At 43.6% G+C, this 21,959-nt stretch overlaps 1 protein-coding gene across 2 annotated transcripts in view; it reads left to right on the forward strand.

The window, feature by feature from the left end:
- The window catches only part of OSBPL11 (oxysterol binding protein like 11), an 83,987-nt gene that overhangs the window by 59,570 nt on the left and 2,458 nt on the right, over positions 1–21,959 (forward strand). For both annotated transcript variants that reach the window (XM_014599538.3, XM_006258230.4), the window contains 6 exons: positions 5,199–5,344; positions 8,654–8,794; positions 10,319–10,817; positions 13,601–13,787; positions 17,477–17,659; positions 18,335–18,488. In XM_014599538.3, the coding sequence (XP_014455024.1) occupies positions 5,199–5,344; positions 8,654–8,794; positions 10,319–10,817; positions 13,601–13,787; positions 17,477–17,659; positions 18,335–18,488 (1,310 nt within the window). The remainder of the gene's footprint in view (positions 1–5,198; positions 5,345–8,653; positions 8,795–10,318; positions 10,818–13,600; positions 13,788–17,476; positions 17,660–18,334; positions 18,489–21,959) is intronic.

Consider the following 21,959-nt stretch of genomic DNA (forward strand, 5'->3'; position numbering starts at 1 on the left):
TTTCTTGTTTTGTGATGGAACCTCTGTGGTGTATGGACAGGTATCAAGGGATAACAGCCACAAATTGTTAGAGAGTAGGTTTAGACTAGACATCCTAAGGCACTGCTTCACAGTCAGGGCGGCTAGGATCTGGAACCAATTTGCAAGGGAAGTGGTGCTGGCTCCTACCCTGGGGGTCTTTAAGAGGAGGCTGGATGTCTTCCTGGCTGGGGTCACTTGAGCCCAGTTTTCTCTCCCGCCCAGGGCAGGGGGTCAGACTTGATGATCTACAAAGTCCCTTCTGACCCCACTTCTATGAATCTATGACAGCATTTATATAGCTGCATTTTCATTGTGAAGGATCTGAAGGCATGCTGGTAGTAACATTTACAAAGATCACTGAAAAAAACGGGTTTACCTAGAATATGGCTGGACTCCATATATGCATGGCTTGCTGGCCAGCAATAGTAGTAGACTTGTAATTTTATGATATTACAAACTCTTTGAGAGGATGAAATTTGTCAGAATTTTGGTATACATAGTTTTTCTTCCATATTGCTTTCATTTAAGAGAGAAAATGAGTCTTTCCCTTCCTCCCCCCACATCCTCCCTGAACTTTTCTGTTACTCGGAGGGAGTTACATGAACATAACATATATTTTAAGCTTTTTTTTCCCCCTGCCAGAAATATGAAGTTCTAATTCTAGACCTTGTCTGTGCACAAACATGTTGTAGCCAAGTTTGTATGTAGGCATTCTTATTTGGGATTAACTTAATTTTTATTTATTTATTTATTTATTTATTTTTTGCGATAGCAGTAGGGAGGGATGCTAAAATCTGCTCCCTTCTGGCTTCAAACAGTCTTCCAGGCAACTGCACATTGGCTTGAATATAAAATTACCTTTTCTTTTAAATTAGGAAAGATGATTTATCCAAGCATGAATGATTGTGGAACTGTGTGTGTGTGTGTGTGTGTGTGTGTGTGTGTGTGTGTGTGTGTGTGTGTGCATGCAATTTGAGCATATGTTTCTAGCCCTGCATAATGGTTCATTTTCATGCAAACAGCTGTTTACCTGAACAGTTCCACTTAATTTGTATGGGCACATTAGAATGAATCTCTTTTTCGTTTGTAAGTCTGTTAATTTTAATGTATCTATTTGATTTTTGTAAGAAAAAGGGATAGGGTTTGTGCTTTGTTTTTGAGGAAGAAAATGCAACAATTGCACTGGGCTTTCAAAGAGGATACGATAAAGTATCTGGATAAGTTAAATTCTACAGTATCTCTCATTACTATCGTTGCATATTGCGATTACCAGCTATGTTGACCTATTTAAACTTTTAACAACGAAGTGATGCATTGTATATAAATAAGAATTATTTTTATTAGTTTTAAATCTTAATGTGCAAATTAATCTTTTAAATAACCACAACTTAAAAAAAAAAACCCTGAATTTTTAAGCTTCACATGTAAGCTGAAAAACTGAGGCATGTTTTGACCAAAACTTTGCATCTTTGCTTTTAATTTCAAACCTTCTCTCCCTCCCCCTCCCTCCCCCCAAACACATACCCTTTGCCCTAGGAAATGTTTAGCCTCTGAAAAGCAGCTGCTGGGTCTGTTTCCTATTTTTATTAATAATAGAGCTTTTAATGTTTGAGGCTGGAGATTCAAGACTTCCCAGAATCCACATTAGCCAACTAGTGCAAAGATTAATTTATGGATAACTTCTTGTGTGGCTCAGGACAGATAATTTGTAACCATTAAGTTTACAGGGGGAAGAGACCCTACTCGAACAATTTCAAAGATGACGTTTCGCACGTCCATTTTTATGTGGAGCAATTACTTTCTGTGAATGTCTGTTTTGTTAAAAGGACTATGCTGGAAGAAGCTGAACAAATACTGACTTTGGGCGTAGCTTGGTTATTGTCCATTAAGATGATCATTTAGACCTTATCTGCCTCTTGCGTGCCAAGATTAAAAACACCATAGAGATTTATCAAATCATAAAGGATTCTGGTGATGTCCCTTTGGTTGTAGTTTGTAGAAACAAAGACCAGCAGAAATGCAATTGCATGATCATGAAACCTTTCAGGGTCAGGGAAAAGAATGCATGTGATATCCCTCACTCCCCCACAGGCCTTTCCCTGAGTGGACCTTACAGTGTCAGGCACCAGGGAAGATAACTGGTGCTGGAGACAAAACACCCTATTTATTACCATGTAGAGCAGGGGTGGCACCAGCCTCTTCCTGGTGGGGGGGAAAGAAAATGGGAGGGGCTGCACTATATATCTTCTGGCACTTGCCGAAGGTGCTCGCCTGGAGAATCTGTTGCTACCATTTCTTTAATTGGTGCCCCAACATACTCAGTTTTTTTAACAATACTCACCTGGACAGGGGCAGCACTAGAAGGGGTGGCTGTGGAGAGGCTAAAGCAAATTTTGGGGTGTCTATAGCCCCCCCAAACCCTCTTTAGTACCACCCCTGATGTAGAGAAGTGTTTGCAGATCTTTGAACACTGATATGTTGGTTTTGATGGAAATCTGTTTGTTAGATGCTCCCCACTTAACCTTTTGGGGTTGGTAAATCGCAGATCCTTTAGCAAGTGTTAAAACTCGATATGGACAATTAAGGAGCTGTTGCTTAATCCTGGTGTGGACTTCTACTGTACTCTGTACTGGGAAGACGAAGTTCTGAAATAGTGACAAGATTTAGAAAATGAGAAGCTGTCCTAAGATGGACTAGGCCAGAGGTTTCCAAACTTTTTTTTATTGCATACCCCTTCCCAGATTTACCAGCTGCCTGCGTACCCCTACCAGCATACATTTTATACTGTAACCCTTCAAATGCCAATCATTATTATAATGAAAATTAAATCTGCTGTTACACAATTTTTCCCATGTACCGCTTACTCATACCACAGTTCGAGATCCCTTGGACTAGGCCGTTTCCGGTTCTCGTCTTCAAGACTCCATGAAAAAGACTGTATGTGGAAGCATGTTTCAGCATCTGTTCAATGCTAGCTATACGGGCTGTCATAAAGAAGAACTAGAAATGATACTAAATAAAGATCTACTTAGTAGGCATAAATGTAACTCTCAGAAGTGGTGAAAAAGTACTTACATTTCCGCAGTGTACAGTCTGACAACTAGGAACATGGCAATAAAAATTTTGGGGTTAGAGTAGAAGGAATAAAAAAAGGACAAGATAGTGGGCATCTGCTGTAAACCATAAGAATAAAGGAGAGAACAACAAAAATGCCCGGACCAGCTGTGAATTTACAGTAAGTCACAAGCTATTTTATTCTCGAAGGCTCGATATGTAGAGATTAATAGGAAGCTTGGAACCACTGACACACTTTCAGCAAAATACTGAACGGATTTGTAATGTGCTGGTTTGAAAGGGCGTTTCGGTGTCAGGAGGGCAAGAGGCACCAAGCCACAGTTCCTATAGAGAAGAATAAAAGCAGAGCGCAAGGAGTGTCCGTGCTTTGTCACTGGCATACCTCGAATATTTGAGGTAAAAATGAAATTTGCCCTGGAGCTGGGAAAAAGTGAAGATAAGCAAATAAGCATTCAGCATTTAAGGTTTGTGGGTAGAAGGGAGGAACTGAAGAAATGCACACTAGGTTTGTGTTAGTCATAGTTGGGGGAATAAAAATTACTTCTAAAAAATGTCCAGGTTGAGGAAAAAAAGCAAAGTCCTGCCTCTTTATCCTCATTTATTAAGTGAAACCTAGTATTTCAGATTTTAATAGCTATACTCTTTAAAATTTTAGCAAAGAAAATAGCCAGTTTTGACTACATGTCAAGAAAAGCTCTCTAAAGTAACTGAGAGCAGAAAAGTAAATAATGTTGAATTTCAACACACAAATGTACAAATTAAGCCGTGCTGATTGTATGCAAACTAGGGTGGGAAAGATTAGCTAACAGCCATACTGCAGCACTGAGAATTATTTGAAAAATTGTGGGCTGGGGTATGGATTAGAGGAGAGAGAAGATGATGTTTTATTCCCAGGATCACTATTTTTCCTTTTGGAAAACATCCTGAAAGTTTTAATGTATAGCTCTGGTGGGGAGAGGCCGAACTGATAAGGGAGAGGCTACTATCTATCTGAATGCTAACAGCCTCCGGAGGAGGAGTCTTCCTATTTCGAAGAACATTTAAATCTTGACAGCCAAACTTTTCGTTTCGCTGCTGAGTCCAGAGAAACTTGTGCCAGCGAAGGCATTTTAAGACTGAGTTAACCTTTGCAAGATGGGTCCCTCCTTTCTTTGAAACACGCTGGCATGAAAACCTCTGTTCTCTGGGGCTATCTACGGCTGCCTGGGGAATGTAACCTAGTTTTAGATAAGGGAAATGTGGTTCACTGAGGCTGCAGCATAAAGGATATCCAGGAAGTTGTTTGAGTGACTGAATGTCCGTAGCTTCTTTTAGTTTAAATGCATGTACTAATGCCCAAGTTCAGAATACCACCTTATTATGCAGGAGGTTTCAAGCGACTAGTATCCTTTGTATGGTTTGGGGTTTGTCTCATAGCCAAATGTTGCTTTACCATAGGTCTTACGTGCATTTTTAAAAGAACTTTATTGGAGTCTACTGTACATTAGCCTTTGAAATAGAATGGAACATTTTCATTATTGATGAGCAATCCTATCTGTTCAGATAGACTAGCTGGGAGTAACCAGACACTTGAATCCTTAAACGAGTGGGTGACAGCTTTCCAAATGCTGCTGCTATTATTTGGAGCAACTATTATTTATTCAACAGAGCATGTTGTTGTTCTTTCAACTGAGAAAAGACAAATCCCCTTTCCAGAGAGAACTGTTAGCAAAAAAAAAAAAAAAAAATCCTTTGGGTTTAGCCACAGTTCCTAGATTTTATTGAAGTTTGAGTTGGAGAGTCTGTTGCTACCATTTCTTTAATTGGTGCCCCAACACATCCCCGGGGTTACCTAATATTCCAGTGCTATTGGGTTCTTTATCTCGTGTCCGATTACATCTTTTATAACACTGCCTAATTCTCCAGCACAAGTTGCATGCATTACAGCCAGCCAATCCCAGCACTCTTGCTAATGATTGCCGAAGGTGTTCGCCTGGCGCGCTCACCTTTTGTTTAGCTGCTGCTGGACCAGATTAACTGCTTCCAGCTGCTTAATGAAAACCCCTTTTTGCTGAATTTCCAGAGTATGAGTAAGTTCCAGCGCAAGCTTTCTTTTCCTTCAGGGACAACAATAAATTGGTTGGAACCAAAGGTATCGGTGTCAAACCACTTCAAAAATGGAGCGGCTCCGAATTTCTCAGAGGAACTAAACAAGCCAGTGTCTACCAGAGAGGAGCAGCCCATTTCAGAGCCCTGCCAGCTAACCAGGGTAAGGCGATGTGAAAACTCCTGTTCTGCAGGGAATGTTTCTGCTCCCAGCGTTATCTAACTATATTGGTACCCTATAGGAAAATTAGGCACCCTCCCCAATCCCCCTTCTGACATGCAACTACTTGAATAGAATGAAGAGGGCATACTTTTGTATTAAATACAGTAATGAATCTTGTATTTTCCTATAAGGAGCTGCTGGGTGAAATGTTAAGTGAAGCAAGGAATGGGGGTGGAAGCAGATTTAAACTTGTGATTTAAACAGGGGGGCATTCCACATACAGTCCTTTAAGATGATTAAAAATCAAAAGGTCAAGAAAAGTGAACAAATTGCATTTTCCAAGTGCTCAGAGTAAGCCTCTCTTTTTTTTTTAAATGCTATTCGGCAGAGCTACAAGGAGGGAGTAGGAAGAGGAGGTGTGGTTAATATAAGTATTTTGTTATTGTAACTTTATTTTTCCAGATCTTACTGCATCCAACTCTTTCACTAAAAAAAATAAATCCTTCCAATACTTGGCTGTGGGGCAGTTAAAATGAGAAACGATTTGGTCGCATTCCAGGCGTCCTAAACTATCAAGATTAGCTTGACGTTCTCTAAAATACAGTCATGATTTATATTATTGAAGGAAGGCTTTGGTCTTCTTACTTGAGTAAAAAATACAAGTCGCTCTTGTAGGCAGGCTGGTTTTTTGGAGCCATGTGTGTATAGCGCACTCCCTTTTGGGGAGATTGTTACTGAATCTGGTTATAACAACATCTTGTTTCATTTTGTGATTTTATTTTTATTTTTTTACAGCATTTTTCAGTAGTGGTTGTATCAGAAACCTGGAAAAACACCAACTTGAAATTTTTAGGTTTTTTTCTACTACTAATGTTTTTTTCCCCTTTAGTACAGTTGTACAGATGTCCCAATGGGGCAAAGATAGAAACATCATCCCTTCACTTCTAAAAATTCAATCTAAATGTATTTCTCTTGCCAAACAGCATCAACATGGGGTGGGAGTTTAAGTACTGCCTTAACTACATTGTCTGTGGTTGGGACACACGCTTCTTACGGCTCTCCTTGGATTGCTGTAGTTCTCACTGGCAAGCACAAAATTGTATAGCACCAGTAGAAAGAAATGGCAGTAATCTAGGGGTTACTCCAGCCCAATTGTTGCCTCGGTGAGGGCTTCGTAGCCTGGGGCTTGGGCTATTTCAGAAGGAGACAACCGAGAGGGTCTTTGCAAAATCAGTAAAACCCCAAAAACCTGCTGGATGCAGGAGTGAGCTACAGGCAGAGGATCCTTGCTTCTCTGTTCCCTTGCTGCTGCCCCCTGGCGTCCTGTTTGGCAGCACTTCTCTCGAGGTCTCCCCATTGCTCACAAACCGTCTCTCTTCCAGGGAATGCCGCTGGAAGATGTTGAAGAGCCGAGCCGTCTATCTGAACTCCCCTGGCCCTACCTAAAGCATTCCTGTTAGCCCTCTCACTGTTTTTAAACATGCTTCTCTGGAGTGTAGTGCAGTGCTGATTGAAGGGAGGGAAGAAATGAAGCTAAAGTTACTTGTTAGATAATGAATTCTTCAAGTCAGAGAAGTCTTTTACTGTCTTTTTATAGAGGGCGTACATCTTTACTCATGCTGCAGCCTTACTGCAGTGCAAAGGATCAAGAACAGCAGAAGTCCAAGCCCATGATGAGTACACTTGCTCTCCAGCCAGATCTCTCACTCCAATCCAACTCTTGTTGTTAACTCTGTTTTTTAGGAGCAAAGGGTTGTGGAACTGGAGCACGGCAGAGGATGTTCAAAGGCTAACTTCTTTTCTCTGGCCAGTCTGTAGAAAGTGATCCTGCCACTAAGCCACCTGATTATACTGTGTCTGCTCCAAGTCATCGGTCGTCTTTAGATATTTCACTGTTGTTATCCACTGGCAGCAACAGTGGGAAATCTAAAGCTAGTGATGACTGGTCATATGTATTTTAATTAACTAGTGTTTATATAATAACATACCCAGCAAGTTGAGACAACATAGTACCTCTTGGTTACCAATGCCTAATCTGTGCCATAGTTTACTACAATCTGCAGTGTCGGTAACATCAGGAAACTTGAAGCAGTGAGAGGCCGAAGAGATCATCCTAGCGCAGACAAGTCTGCGAGGCTTGGATGTGGACATTCAGCCTCATGCCACTCTCTGCATGTTCTTTCACAGCGTCTGATGAAGTTTGCTTAGGCTACCAAAAGCTTGTGCTCTCATTTAGTTAGTGTATAAGTTGCAAATCTACCCTGCCTTCTGCTTGTCTGCATTGACCAAGGTAGTGCCTTACTTTCATACCAGCTGCCCCTAAATAAGGCACTTACCTTGTTTGGAAAAGGCAAAATGAAGAGAAAAGGCTTTTATCCAGTCTGACCTGCCACATCAGCAGCTCACTGAGGGCTGAACCGTTCAACTGCACAGAGCAGGGATGGGTCTGACATCCGTCATTTCCCCTTCCCCTGCTGCTCCATCAACAGCTACTGCCAATTTGGCAGTGGCTGTGAGAAGGTTAAACCTGTAGGTGTCGGGCCGGTAGGGGGTGGTATACGGACTCCACCCCTGGTCCACGTGGCAACAGTTTTAGCCACGGGTGAATTAGTGCCAAGCATAGTCCCCTTCTGCCATGCCAGCATCCCCCTGCCTTCATTCTGGCATGGAAATCAGTTTTCTTGCTTAAGACATGCCCCTTCCCACCAACTTTGGATGCATAATTTTCAAGAAAAGCATGCAGATGATATACAGCTACATGCATTATTGCCCTCTCTAGCACCCGTGTTCACACTTAGTTCCCAGGGCTGGGGCCTTGGGCAAAGCACTCGGGTTCCCTTTGGAACTCGTCTGAAACTGAATCCTCCAGCAATAGAAGTGCGTGCAAGAGGGAGAGTCTTTTATTTGACATTGGAGCTTAGGCTGCTTAGTTTTTAAGTTGCATTTTATTACAGTATTAGTTTAGAAATGCCCTTCTGATTTCTGTGTGAGCTTGCTTTATACTTTTATTCCTAACCTGGCAGATATCTTCTGGGCTTTTTTAGACTTGTCTTCTCTATCCTATGAGGTGCAGGCTAAGATTCACTGCATCAACCCATTACATGACACTTGCTTTATGAGTCACTGAAATTTCCTTTTCATTCCAGAGTTGACATTTGTGCTGAGTATAAATATCAGTGCACAGATTTCTGTAGGGGTTTTACTTACTTGTGTGAAGGGAGAAGGGCTTAGTACAGCTCTGAATGTATTTCTGGCTGGTACCTGAATAAGTATGAATTTAAAATGACTCGTATGACTTTGTTACACCAGGAACCAGAAGAAATAAACCCAGATGAAGAGCTGGAGGATACGTGTGACAATAAAGAGGACGACCTTGGAGCAGTGGAAGAGCAGCGCAGTGTGATCTTGCATCTCTTGTCTCAGTTGAAACTTGGCATGGATTTAACAAGAGTAAGTGACTGAGGCTTGGAAGCAGGCTGTGCTAAAAGTGAAATGCCGCCTCAAGTGTGTCCACCCGTAGGCTGCGTTGGCAGTTTTGCCACATCCTGACAGCTAACACTCCACCCTGATCAGCAGGACTGAAGTGAAAAGCTTGATGCCTGCCAGTGAATCAAAGGAACCTGTCTAACCTACCACCCAAAGCCATAAGCCCTATGACTTTAAGAAAGAAAGCAGTTGTGTGTTGTAAGTGTGTTTGTCAGTGCGTGCATGTTTGTGCATGTATCAGTTTGAATAATAGAACATATCTCGTTTCATCACTCTTTTTCTCTTGCTGGCTTTTCTCCATGTTTCCTTAATGAATCATGTCTGTTCCTCCTACCTTGTTTCTATGTTTTGCTTTTCTGCACTTTCTTCACAAAATCTCTTCTTCTCCTTCTACTGGCACATCCATTTACCAACTCAATCCCCTCCACACCCACACCTGAAGTCCCCCTTCTGCTGATTTCTAGAACGGAAGGAGGAGGGGACAAAGGAGGTGTGTTCTCAGTTCCTCACCCTCCCACCCCACAGCAACATTTGCAAGGTGTGAGTTCTGTTATCTTTGTCCTCTCCCAGCCTCCCTCTTGTTGCTGCTCAGAGCTATACTTGGAAAGTGGTGCTGACCTGTGTGTGCTCTGTAGTTTCACTGCTGCCCGGAGGGCTCCCATTAGCATCAGTGGAAAAAACTGACACACTAGTCAGTCGTCACTGCCCAGCTTGGGAAAGCATTGACTGGATCTGTATATTGGGAAAGCTTGGGTTGCCGTTGCATTATTGTATGCAAGTTTGAAAGACTGTTTGTAGTTATAAAGACCATATTTTTATTTAATATAAGCTTAGATTCTGCAGATGTGATGGCACTTACAATGGAAAGAGAGCTTTCCTGGGTTAGTGTGGTTTTAAGTCCAGTTTCCAAGTCTGCCTGATCAGTATAGATAATTATCTGGTGGAACCTGCATCAGTGCATCAAAATCAAGACATCCATAGGTCTTACTAATTAGTATAGACTTATTTAAACTACGACTGCACAATCAGGAATCACTTGAGTCCTCATTGCTCAATGTTGTTGATAAGCAGTAATTACACCGAAGATTGAACTGGTAGTTTTACTACTTTTATGCAGAACAAATTCTCCCTCATGTTTTCCCCTCCATTATGGCTTATGCCCATTTTTGGATAACTTTTTTTTTTTTAGATTTTTGACTCCTCCATAATTCTTTGCATTGCAAACCAGCCTGAATTCAAACATGATTTAAGAGATCATTGGACTCATGTAATGTTAAATCTTAAATTTTTAAATGAAAAGTCACTTTAAAACTCCACGCTGTTCCCATTATCCAGGTTACCTTTGGTCACTTGTGCTAGAATGAGTTGTTCATCTCTGTTCAAAGTATCAGTTCCCTACTTCTTAAATGTAGTTGCTCCAGGGCTTTGTTCATAAGCATACAGCCAGCTTGCTCATGAATTCTTGTTTGTTACTCGTTTTTATTCCAGGTGGTCCTTCCTACTTTTATTCTAGAGAAACGTTCTTTGCTGGAGATGTATGCAGATTTCATGTCCCATCCAGACCTCTTCGTCGCAATCACAAATGGAGTTACTGCTGAGGAGAGGATGATCCGCTTTGTTGAATATTATCTCACTTCATTTTACGAAGGTCGCAAGGGAGCTATCGCTAAGAAACCCTACAATCCCATCATCGGCGAAACATTCCACTGCTCCTGGAGGCTGGCAAAGGACAACGTAGTATCCAACACCAATAGTGACTCTTCATCCCATTCGCCTACTGAGCAAGCAGGTCTTTCAAAAGAGCTGGATGGCCAACTGGAACCGGACTACTACACAGTCAGATTTGTAGCTGAGCAAGTCTCCCATCATCCTCCTGTCTCAGGGTTTTATGCTGAATGCGTAGAGAGGAAGATGTGTGTCAATGCTCATGTCTGGACAAAAAGTAAATTCTTAGGAATGTCGATAGGAGTAACGATGGTTGGTGAAGGTAAGTGAAAGCACGCTGCTTTTTTCACTGTAGAAATGGAAGATAAATAATCACGCCAGTCAGATGAATATAAAAATAAGCCCTGTGCTCTTCAGGGGAGGAATAACTAATGACTTCTACTCAGTGGGTGGTTCCATCTATAGGATTTTTCAAAAGAATTAATTTTCAGGGTTATTAATAGGCTATTATATGTGTCATGTTGCTTACAAAAGCAGCCCTGAGTTTCCTTCATCTACATCAAAGAGAGACAGTGTGGTCTGAGAAACTTTTTAAATACTTTGTCAGATGATGGCACCTGTTATTTTCATTGACTATGGAGTGTTGAGGATGTTGCAGATATGCATGGTAAAAGCAGTCTAAAATTTAGGACCCGTAACCTACCCAGGACCAAAGTAATGCAGAAAAGCAAAGCTATATTCAGAAATACCGCATGGAATCTAAGAGCAAAAATACAGTTTGCTTTGAAACAAAAATAATTTTTTGTAAGGCTTTCCAAAGCATCAGACAGATTTGAATGTAAAAAGTGAACGTACCCCTTAGTCTCTCACATTTTATGCTTTATTGAATAGTTCTTTGCACAGGCTTTAGGGTTAAGATCCGTATTCATTAGTTCAGGGTTCTAGCTGCCTTTGGTATTGCCACCATTGTTGACTTTGAACTGGAGATGCATTCTCAGCCCTCTTACCTTTCCTATTTGTGCTGCCCAATTAGTGTCCATTACAGATCTTTGAATATAATCTGCATCCCTTAACAGGGAAGGAGCATAGTAAGGGAAGGCCAGTACAGCTCTGTATTTTGAGTCTGAGGCTAGAAATAGACATTGCCAAATGAAGCAGATCGGCCATGCCTGGTGTGTTCTGCTACGACAGATCCACTTCATCGGGCAAAACACGTTGCCTGTGGTCGCCCAGCATCAACAGGCAGGACAGCAGGCAACGTGTTCTCCTGGTCTTCAGGGGTTTGATCTTGTGCACCCCAGGAATTTCTTTGCAGGATCAGGCGTGTAGGTTGTAGCCGTGTTGGTCTAAGGACATAAGCAGACAAGGTTCCTTGGGTGAATTTGGTATCTTTTATTAGACCAACCCAAATGGTTGGAGAATAGTTATTAAGCAAGCTTTTGGGTTCAAAAACCCTTCGTCAGGCTAAGGAAGTTTCAGCAGTTGGTGTGTGCTCTTCCTGGATGGAATCTGCAGGATCAGGCACTTCAAGCCCTGGGAGTGCCTGCCGGACTTCCCCGGCTTACTGAGATGTACCCCTGGAATCTCCAGGGCACGTCTCAGTAAGTGGGGAAAAGTCAAGGTTTCTGCTTACTGAGATGCACTCCCGGGATTTCTAGGATTGCATCTCAGTAAGCAGGGAAATCCAGGCAGGCGCATTGATGGCTTGAGGGATCCAATCTTGCGCAGGAATTCCTGGAGTGCAGGATCAGGCCCTTCAAGTCCCTGGAGCACCTGCCTGGGGCAGCTGAAGAGCATGGGCAGCTTGGGGCTGCTAGCTTTCCCACCATAAAGTGAACAGATATCTGGTGCTACATGGCAGCAGAAATGGATACCTCCTTCATGGTCTCCACAGATTTTGGGCATTTGCATGGATGTCTGTTTACTTGGCTTCTGTACTGCTATCGAAATTTTTATGGTGGCACAAAGGTGGTGGAAAACAATGTCTGATTCCGTGCTGAGGAAGCTACCATGTCCTCTTGGGCCATTTCACAGACCATAGCAGCCCCCCGGTAGTGCTTTTTGTCAAACCTCTGAAGCAAGCCCAAAGGTTGCTCTCTTTTATTTGCCCACAAAGTGAGTTGAACACATTACTTACACTGGAGGTGCAATCTCTTGCCATTTGGGGGTAGAAGGTTGAGGGGATGTCACTGTGCTGCTTGATGAACCCAAAGGCAGCAGATAAACTGTGAAAATCAAGTGCGAGAAGAGAGAAAGTGACCTAAGGCTGCAGGAAAGCATCAACCATGGACAAAGCACAGAATTGCATTCATAGGTTGTTAGGGGCTGGAAAGGACCTTGCAAGATCATCGGGTCCAGCCCTCCCCCCCACGAAGCAGGAAAGACCACTTTTTCTCACTGCTTTTTCATGTGGCCGTGGACCTTGTGTGCTGTTCCATGGCCAGGCTGACATGGGAGGTGGCTCTGTGTGCTTCCTTAAGAAAACTTCAAGACAGTTTGAGTTTTACTACATGTAAAGTCATCCTAATAATGAGTGCATAAGCCATAGTCGGGTGGCAACTGTTTTGTCAATGAAAAAGAAAGGAAGACCATGCCTGCTGCTCTTCTTCAGGAAGGGTGGAATGGATCACTTCCACGGAGAAGGGAAGGGGAGGACATCAGCCCTCCGTATTGCGTGCATTTGGGGACTTCATTCCTGGTCTTGCTTGTAGCATGCTTCCAGAATGTGCATGGTTTGCAGTTACCAGTAAAGCAGTTGCAAGTGAGCTGCTACTTGTGTTTAGCCTATGTAACCACATGCTTTTTAGGATCAGACTTTGGAATCTGTAATGTTTCATAGATGTCATGTTAGGGATGGGATGCGGATTTCTTCAAGGCTGATGGCAAATGCAGTGGAAACCAGGGTGTGGCCATGTCTGTTTAGAGAAGTCTGAAAACACCCAGGGGTTAGCACCATTCCTCTTGCATCTGGGCTCTGTCGGACAGGTGGTGATTTCACTCTGAGGAAAGCTGCAGTAAGAAGGGTGTGCGTTTCCCTCCACAGCAACTTCTCCTGGTATTTTAAGTGGTGACACCTTTTAATGACATTTGTCTCTTTGTATGCAGGTCTCTTAAGTCTCCTGGAACATGGAGAGGAGTACACGTTTTCTCTACCTTGCGCATACGCTCGATCAATTTTAACAGTTCCTTGGGTAGAATTGGGAGGAAAGGTCAATATTAACTGTGCGAAGACAGGGTATTCTGCAAGCATTACTTTCCATACCAAACCGTTCTACGGCGGCAAACTTCATCGGTAAGAACACTCTCGCGTTTTCCTGCACCCTGTACCCTCGCTTCGACTCTGTATATAACTACCTTACTCATGTTTTTGTCACCATTTTTTTCATATTGAATTGCACTGACCTGACAGTCTGAGATGACAACTGTATTTAAAGAGGCATTTTTCCCCTACTCCTGGAAGAAAGGTTGTAGCATATTGGGGCAATCCTGCATAGTTTTGCCACACATTTGACAGTTAATAGCAAGGCTCAAAGGTCTACACTGCCAACTTTGAAACAATCTGTGTATGCTTAGTGCCAGAGTGTGGATTGCCAAGTTTTATTCTTAGTTCTGCCACTGACTTGCTTTGTAATAGGAACAAGTCGCTTAACCTGGTTGTCTTTGGCTTACTCCCTGCTTGAAAAGAGGATGATACATCGGCCTGAACAACAGATTGACACCTCATGTTAGTAAAGCATGTTGCAGTTGCACAGCATTTTATCTCTTCATCACAGCAGCAACACCCCAGATAGCATCTCTGGCTTGCTATCAAAACTGAACTTAAAGGTACTGCAGAGATTTCAGCCTAAGGAGGGAGAAATGTAATGCCAGGGATGGGTTTTTATTTAATTGAAAGTTATATTGCCTAACCAGGAACATATCATACAGGAATAATATTCTCAGGTTCCTATAACGTAAATGAAACTTCATTAGATATAGTAAGCAAACAGAAATGATGAATATATTCATTATAATTTGTGTAAGTAATGCTAAATGACCTGAAGACTGCAAAGAAAGGAGGAGGCTCTGGAGTACTGACCACTGTTACGACTGGTGAAATTGGCCAAGTCTTTTTTCTTTTTCTAGACCTCACAACTGTCCTAAAGCTGTGCTTTTCCAGATGGCTTGCTTGCTAGTCCTTGATTAGTGAAGCATCAGATAGGGATTCTCAGCTTAGCTGTGTGACACACGCAGTTTCTGCTCCACTGTAGGATTTGTAGTTTAATGAAGTGGGGAAAGACATACTTACGACTTCCACCATGGTTGTGAGCCCCGTGCTACACGGCTCATGACAGAGTAGTCATGAGCTGCTTGTCTTGCCAGGAGAGAGGTGGGGTTGCATCTTCTAGTCCTCTCCTATTTCCCACACATTTAATGGGTTTTGTCTGGCATAGAGGGCCAGAGACAAGGATGGTTTGACACTAAGTGTTTTAGATGGCAGAGCAAAAGTCAAACATTTGTCAACTACAAGGCCCATCAATATTTTAAGAAACCGTATACTGCAAGATGAAGTGATCCGAAACAAATACAGAGGTGGAGAGATTTGAATGAAAAGGAAATAAAGAAGCTTGTCTGAAAGTCTCTGGCACTACATGGATTGTTATGCAGCTCCTAGCATGTTCATCTCTCAGCCATCCACTGAACTTCGTGCTTGTTAAGAATGCTTACTTAAATATTTCATATTTCCTTCACGTTGAATCCACACAGGAGAGGCTTTTAAGTGTACTTTGCTGTGATGGTTCACTGCAGATGTGCAGTTTGATATTACTGTTGCAAATAAAGTTTATGGAAGCTGTCTTGAGCATGAAAAGCATCTCAAATTTGAGAACAATGGGTGCTTGGTTACTGCCCGTTCATGGAAATGTTTTTAGCATCTGGCCAGCAAATGAAATTATCAAGCAACTTCCCCCAGCCTAGGTACATGCATTTAGGGCAGCATCTGTAAATTCATATACAATTTTTATTTATTTACTTATTGATTTTGCATATAGCCTGCACCTTTTCTCCCCAACCAGCATGGAGAAATTGGGACATCATATATGAGTAATTGAGATCCTCACTGGTCTGGAAATTTGAGGGAGAGGGAGTGTAGAGTGGTGGCAGCATTAATAGCCGCAACTCTGGGAATCACAGCAGTTAACACTTCCACCGCTTCCCAGCTTCTGGACCTGTGAGGAGCGCAAGAGTACACTGCTCCCCAACCACGTGCTGGATCGGGCAGACGCCTGGTGTTGGTCCGTGGCCCCAGGCCTTGTGTGCTGCTCCACCTTCAGACCCACTGCACTGAGTCTGGGACCCCCCAGTGGCTCTGGGGCTGCGTGTCAGATCCAGTGTGGCGTGTGGCCCAGGATTTGGTGCACAGCCCTAGAGCCAGCAGGCTGGATTGGACCCGACAAGGTGCTGGAGCTAGCAGGTGGTGCTGGATCCAGTCTGTGATCCTGGACTTGGTGTGCTCAGTCCAACCCGGCATGTGGCCCTGGAGCCAGCGCAAGAGGCTTGACTGGCCACATGGCCCTGGACACATTGCACTCAGCCAGTCCGCGGGCCCCATCCAGCGCACAGGACTGACAGCAGGCTCGAGAAGGGACTTCGTTCCCAAGCTTCTGCCACTCCCTTACCTTGGTAGGAGATCTGTTTTCTCTCTTTTTTTTTTTTCTGCTTCAGGCTCCCTTTCAAAATCAAGGTGCATACTATATACAGGGCATGCTACTTATGAGAAAATATGGCAGTTAGGTGTCCGCAGAGGTTTTGTTGCTAAATCTGAAATTGCAGGTGGAAACTAAACATAAAATATCCTCGGGTTCTCAGAGATCCCTGTAGCATCGATGTCTTACCTATATTTCCTGTTTGTTTTGTCACAACTTTTTAACAATTTAACGGGAACGTTTTTTGCTTTTTATTTGTATCCAGTGCATCGTATGTTCAGTTTTGCAACCCTTCTGCGATGGCCTTGTCCTGCCCATTCTTTAACAAAAGAACGTGGAATCTATTGTAATGCTTAATGATTTCTTTGATGTATGGTATTGTGAACATAGTGTGGCATGTAGTCTATGTATAAGAATAGGAAATCGCACAGAGGCTCAGGTCAAACTCGTTCTGACACCGCTATAGCACTTCAAATGTGTTTCCATTGACATTTTGAAGTAGTGGTAGTTGGACGTTGCCAAAACAACTTACGAGCACAAGCAGCAGTGTTTTCTTAGCAACATGGACCGGCAGTGAATGTTGTTATAGCAACATTATAGATTTGTTTGTAGTGACCCTTGTTATTAGACATCAGTTGAATATTGGCTTGTCAGCTCTGTGCCAGATTTGGGTTTTCCCTATTGAAATAATGACACTAATAATTCTCAGCAGAGCAGTGGGAATGCCAGTCATCTTACCTGAAATAATAAAATAATATGTAAACAAATGCATGCAGAGTCTTTTGCTGATACTTGCTCTGCTGCAATGTGCTACACGATGCATAATACCGGGAGTGTCCGAGCACTACAAAATAATGCTAAAAGGAGGACATCTAGGTCAAAAGGACCTATACAACTTTAATAAAAATTCCTTGCTAAGGCCCAGAGTCAAGTTATCTCTAGTTCGTAAGTCAAGTAGCAATGCTGTTTTAATGTCTGGTATCATCTTTCAAATTGCACAAACATTTGATGCTTACTGTGCTTAAACAATTAAATTAAGCAGATTAAGGGTGTAAGCAGAAAGGCACTTTAATAATCTGCGTTGCTCCAGTTAAAAATCATATTGAATAAATACTCCTTTTCGTAACAAAAGTATCTGTAGTGATATATGAAAATCAGGAGGAGAACAGCATAAAACCAGTGGACTCCTCTGCATGGGACATATCTTTCAAAATGAAATGAGAATGGCCATGCCATCAGAGAACTGGCAGTCCATTCTCAGTCACAGGGTGGGTTTTTTTTCCCAATGGTTTTTCAGAGTCACTGGGGAAGTAAAGCAAAATGCCACCAACACGGTGGTCTGCAGAGTGCAAGGCGAATGGAACAGCCTGCTGGAATTCACCTACGGCAACGGCGAGATCAAATATGTGGACTTGACGAAGCTGTCGGTGACAAGGAAGCGAGTCCGGCCCCTGGAGAAGCAAGGGCCATTTGAGTCGAGGTAAAATATGCTCGCGGCTGTTTACTCCCTTTCGCGACTGTCTAGAATTGGTCCTCAGCGGGTGTATTAGGCTGCTTGGAGAAGATCCACAGACCTACGTATCCTTTGCGGTGAAACAGGAGAGCTGTAACGATTGTAAAAATTCATTGCTGATTAAAGCTAAGCCATCTCAAGTGCAAATACAGAGTGCGGGTAAGTGTTAGGTGTCACAGCAGGTTTTCTTCTAAGTTTGCCCTGTACTTTTTACAGAGGGGCCCCTGCCCTGACTTTGGGCTTTGGACATGAAAGCAAAATGAACAGTAATCCACATCAACGCAGCAGGAGCTGTTTGTGTCTGGGGAGGTCCTCAGTAGAAACTACCTGTTGAACTCAGTTTGCATGATTGCTTTTTAAGGTGTGTGCACATGCCCAGTCGGGGTTAGACTGAACTATCCCTTATTGCCGTCATTGATGGGCCGGTTCAGTCGCTAGCCCAGAGATGGAAGGCTGTACAGTGAGATCCCTTCACCCTTGTGTTGCAACAAGCTGCATTGTACGTTATACCGTGCCTGAGAGGTAATAGAGTTATAGCTTGGAAATAGTGTTGCTGGCTGAACACCACCTCTGGAGCTCAAATGATCGCATTGCAGAGAGCCATTGAAAAATGTGAAATGAATCGGAGTTTCTGATTTGTAGGCGACTATGGCAACATGTAACGGAGTCTCTGAGGGATGGAGACATCGATAAAGCAACAGAGCATAAGCGAGCCCTAGAGGAACGGCAGAGAAATGAAGAGAGAATTCGTGTGGAAACAGAAACTCCGTGGTGCACTAAGTACTTTCTTAAAGAAGTAAGCAAATAGAGTGTGTGTGTGTGTGTGTGTGTGTAAGAAATGATAGTGTATCTGTGGGTATGCATCTTAAGCTCAGGTGTTAAGGTTGTAGAGGACTTGTTAAAGAGAGCTGTTGACAGCAAGTCCCCGTACATATTATATGTTTGAAAGAAATATCAGTGCTCTTGTAAAATAATAGCTTTTTATTCTGTGGCTCATCATTGCTCCCTGGACAACTCTATAGCTAAGGAAGTGATGCTAAAGACCTGTATACTAAACAATAATGTCAGGGACCTAGCATTTCTCATAAGTGCTAGGGAAATAAAAATACTGTTTGTTAGGGTTTATAGAAAGCGTGCATACACACACACTTACTTCTGTTCCCAGAGGTCAACTGTGCTGATGGTTTTATAAGTCTTCTGTATTAAGCAACTGAAATCTTTAAGAAATGAAACTACTTGAAGGAAGCATTCATTACCTCTAAGCTCCAAAGGTCCCAAGATCTTGGCTGTTATATGCACTGAACTTGAAAATTCCCCGAGAGGAGCTGCCTAGCTTTTCCTCTACCTGCTGGTTGCTCTGTCATCTTCCCCCTGTATTTATGGGTGTCATTTTAATGTCGTTTTTAACACTTGTATCCCCAAAATCATTACTATTGTGCTGTTTAAACCAACGTCTCTATCAGGATCAACTGCTTAGTCTTTGATTTCATCGCTTATCTGCTTGGGATCTAGATTGTCTCGTCAAAAAAGTATGGCAGCTTAAGAATGGCCAGATCATAAGGAATCAGGACAGTTGCTATTATTATTACTAGAGGTGCACCAATATATTGACCACATATCGGATCGGCACCGATAAAAGGAAAATTAACATTATCAGCAGTTGGTTTTTTTTGGCCGATATCACTGATGTTACCGGTAAGTGCTGCATGCATGTACGTGGCCAGGGATGCAGCTTGAAGAGCAGCGCCTTGCCAGTGAGTCCGGGGGAGGGAAGGGGCCCCCATGGTGAGGGAGGGAGCGGGGCAGGGGCAGACGATGCCCAGCCAGACAGTGAATGGGACCCTGGGGCCAGGAGCAGGATGGATCTGCGGGCGGCTTGTCCAGGGGATAGGGGTTGGAGTGGGGAGGGGGCACGGCTCCCTGCTGCTGCATGCACCCCCGGGGCAGGTAATGGGCGCATGTGCCTTCCCCCCAGATTTGTGCGTGGGACAGAGGTGGGCTGCCTGCTGCTGGCCTGGGACCAGGGGCTGCGCCCCCTGGTGGGGGAAGGAGGGGACTGGGCTGGGAGCAGGCTAGGCTCAGCTGCATGGGGCGGGTGGTGGTGGTGCTAGGAGGGATGGCTATGGGAGAGCTATGGGGAATTTTGGGGTGCCTATAGCCCCCCCCAAGCCCTCCCAAGCACCGCGCATGTTCAGGGCACTCTGCTGCCTTTCCCTCGGGAGCCCCCCGCTGTGGGGTGGGCAGGGGGCATGCAGCCAGTGCAGGGCTCCCGAGGGAAAGGCAGCAGAGCAGAGTGCCCCGAGCATGAGCAGTGCTTGGGGGGGCTATAGCCACCCTTAAATTCTCTGTAGCCACCCCTCGTGGCACTACCGCCTCCCACCCTGCTCCCACTCCCGTCCAACCCACTTGTGGTCGAGCCCCCCCCCACTGGAAAGGGGCAGGCTCTGCCCCTGGCCCCGAGCCCGCAGTGGGCAGCTCACCCTCACCCTGCACACAAATCTGGGGGGGCATATGCCTCCCCCGGGGGTCCATACAGCTGCAGGGAGCCATTCCCCTGCCCCCCTCTGCATGTCCTGGATGAGCTGCCCATGGCTCCATGTCACTCCTAGCCCTGGGGTCTTATTCACCACCCTGGCTGGCTGGGCAGCTGCCTCTGCCACCCGCCCTCCCCCAACAATGCCCCTTCCCCCCACAGACATACTGCCAGGACGCTGCTCTCCAAGCTCCCGGGCTGCATTCATGTAAATCTGAATCGGTATTGCCGATATTTCTGGCTAATAACTGGCTATTGGTATCAGCCAAGAAAATCTTCAGCAGCTCACCCCTAAATATTGCAACTGAAATTGCTAGTCTGTTATACCATTTCCTCTGCCCCTCCCAAACAAAAGTTTATATCTTATTTTTCAGCTGAAATTTGTGCAAGTTGGCATGCTTATATGTGCTTGTGTGTCAAAGTGAGCTGAAGCCACTGAATGCCATAGCAAAGTGCAGGTGGATCTGTCCAAGCTGATTATACTTTATGCAGATGAAAAAAAACAAACCACTGTCTGGCAAAACCAGATGCTGAATTCTTCTTGCTACCTCGGCTTTCCATGCCCTTGTTTGCCAGGTCTGTCAGAGCTTGTCCATTCAGTGCCTTGACCAAGGGCATAGCTGACTTCTTAATTCGGTGAACTTGTACGAGGTGATGGAGAATCCCTGGCATGACAGGTTTACACTGGACTTCCTTTCCTGTTGCAACTAGAACCTGCTTAGCTAGGCAGCGTAGTGAGCTGTAAGGGAGGGAGCAGGTGGTATAAATCTAATTTATGCTGTGCATTACTGCGAAAGAGATGTGTGTGATCTGATTGCCTCGCCTTAAAGCATAAAACCAAAAAAAAATCTCTCCTAGCAGACCCAAAACCCATAAGGGAGCTCCTGCAAGTTGCTTTTTTTCCAAACCTAGATCAAAATACTGGAGTTTGAATTTCTTTCTGCAAATGTTTAAAACCTGTGCAAGAGCCTAACTGTAACTCTGAACAGCTTTGCACTCAACCATATGGCAGATTAAGGGATTGACTTGTTTTGGAAACCAGAAACTGGAATTACTGATTTATTATTTGTTCTGCAGCTTTTGTAGGAAAGACAATTTGGGTTGTATTTAGCACAACACAGAAAAACTGCCTCTTTATGAAAAATGGAAAGGATGAGTTAATTTCCTTGTATTAAAGTGGCTAGAAACAGGAATACGAGGAACCTTGCATTTATATTTGGAAGAAGAGCGAAACAAATGGGCTGCTGAAGTGACGGATTACAGAAAAGATTGGGAGTAAAATAAATTATATGTATTATGGCCAATCATTAACTCACGAGATGAAACGGCATGTAAACACCTGAAAAATGAAGGAAAAAAACCGTTGTGATTCTAGAAACACTCATCTTAATGTGCTGGCATTAATAAAGGGAAAAATTAAAGCTGAATGTCACAGAAACTTTCCTTCCACTAGGCCATAAAATAATCTCTCAAGGCAGGTTGTGAAATTTCCATCGTTTGTCACATTATTTGAAGATTTGAAGATAATCCTCCATTGGCAGAACATTTTCTGGACCACTCCAGCTTCTTCCTTTTCTCTCAGCACCATCTCTTGTCTCTATTCAAAATCTTTGCTCAAATAGCCTCTTTGATCTCAGAGCTTTATCAAAGCCAAAGAAATCTTGTGTTCTGATTTCTGAAAGCTTGCCTTGATTTCTTTGTGCCTGTAGAAAAGTGAGGGAGAAATGAAGGGAA

Source organism: Alligator mississippiensis, chromosome 4 (assembly GCF_030867095.1).
Source record: "Alligator mississippiensis isolate rAllMis1 chromosome 4, rAllMis1, whole genome shotgun sequence".
NCBI lineage: Eukaryota > Metazoa > Chordata > Crocodylia > Alligatoridae > Alligator > Alligator mississippiensis.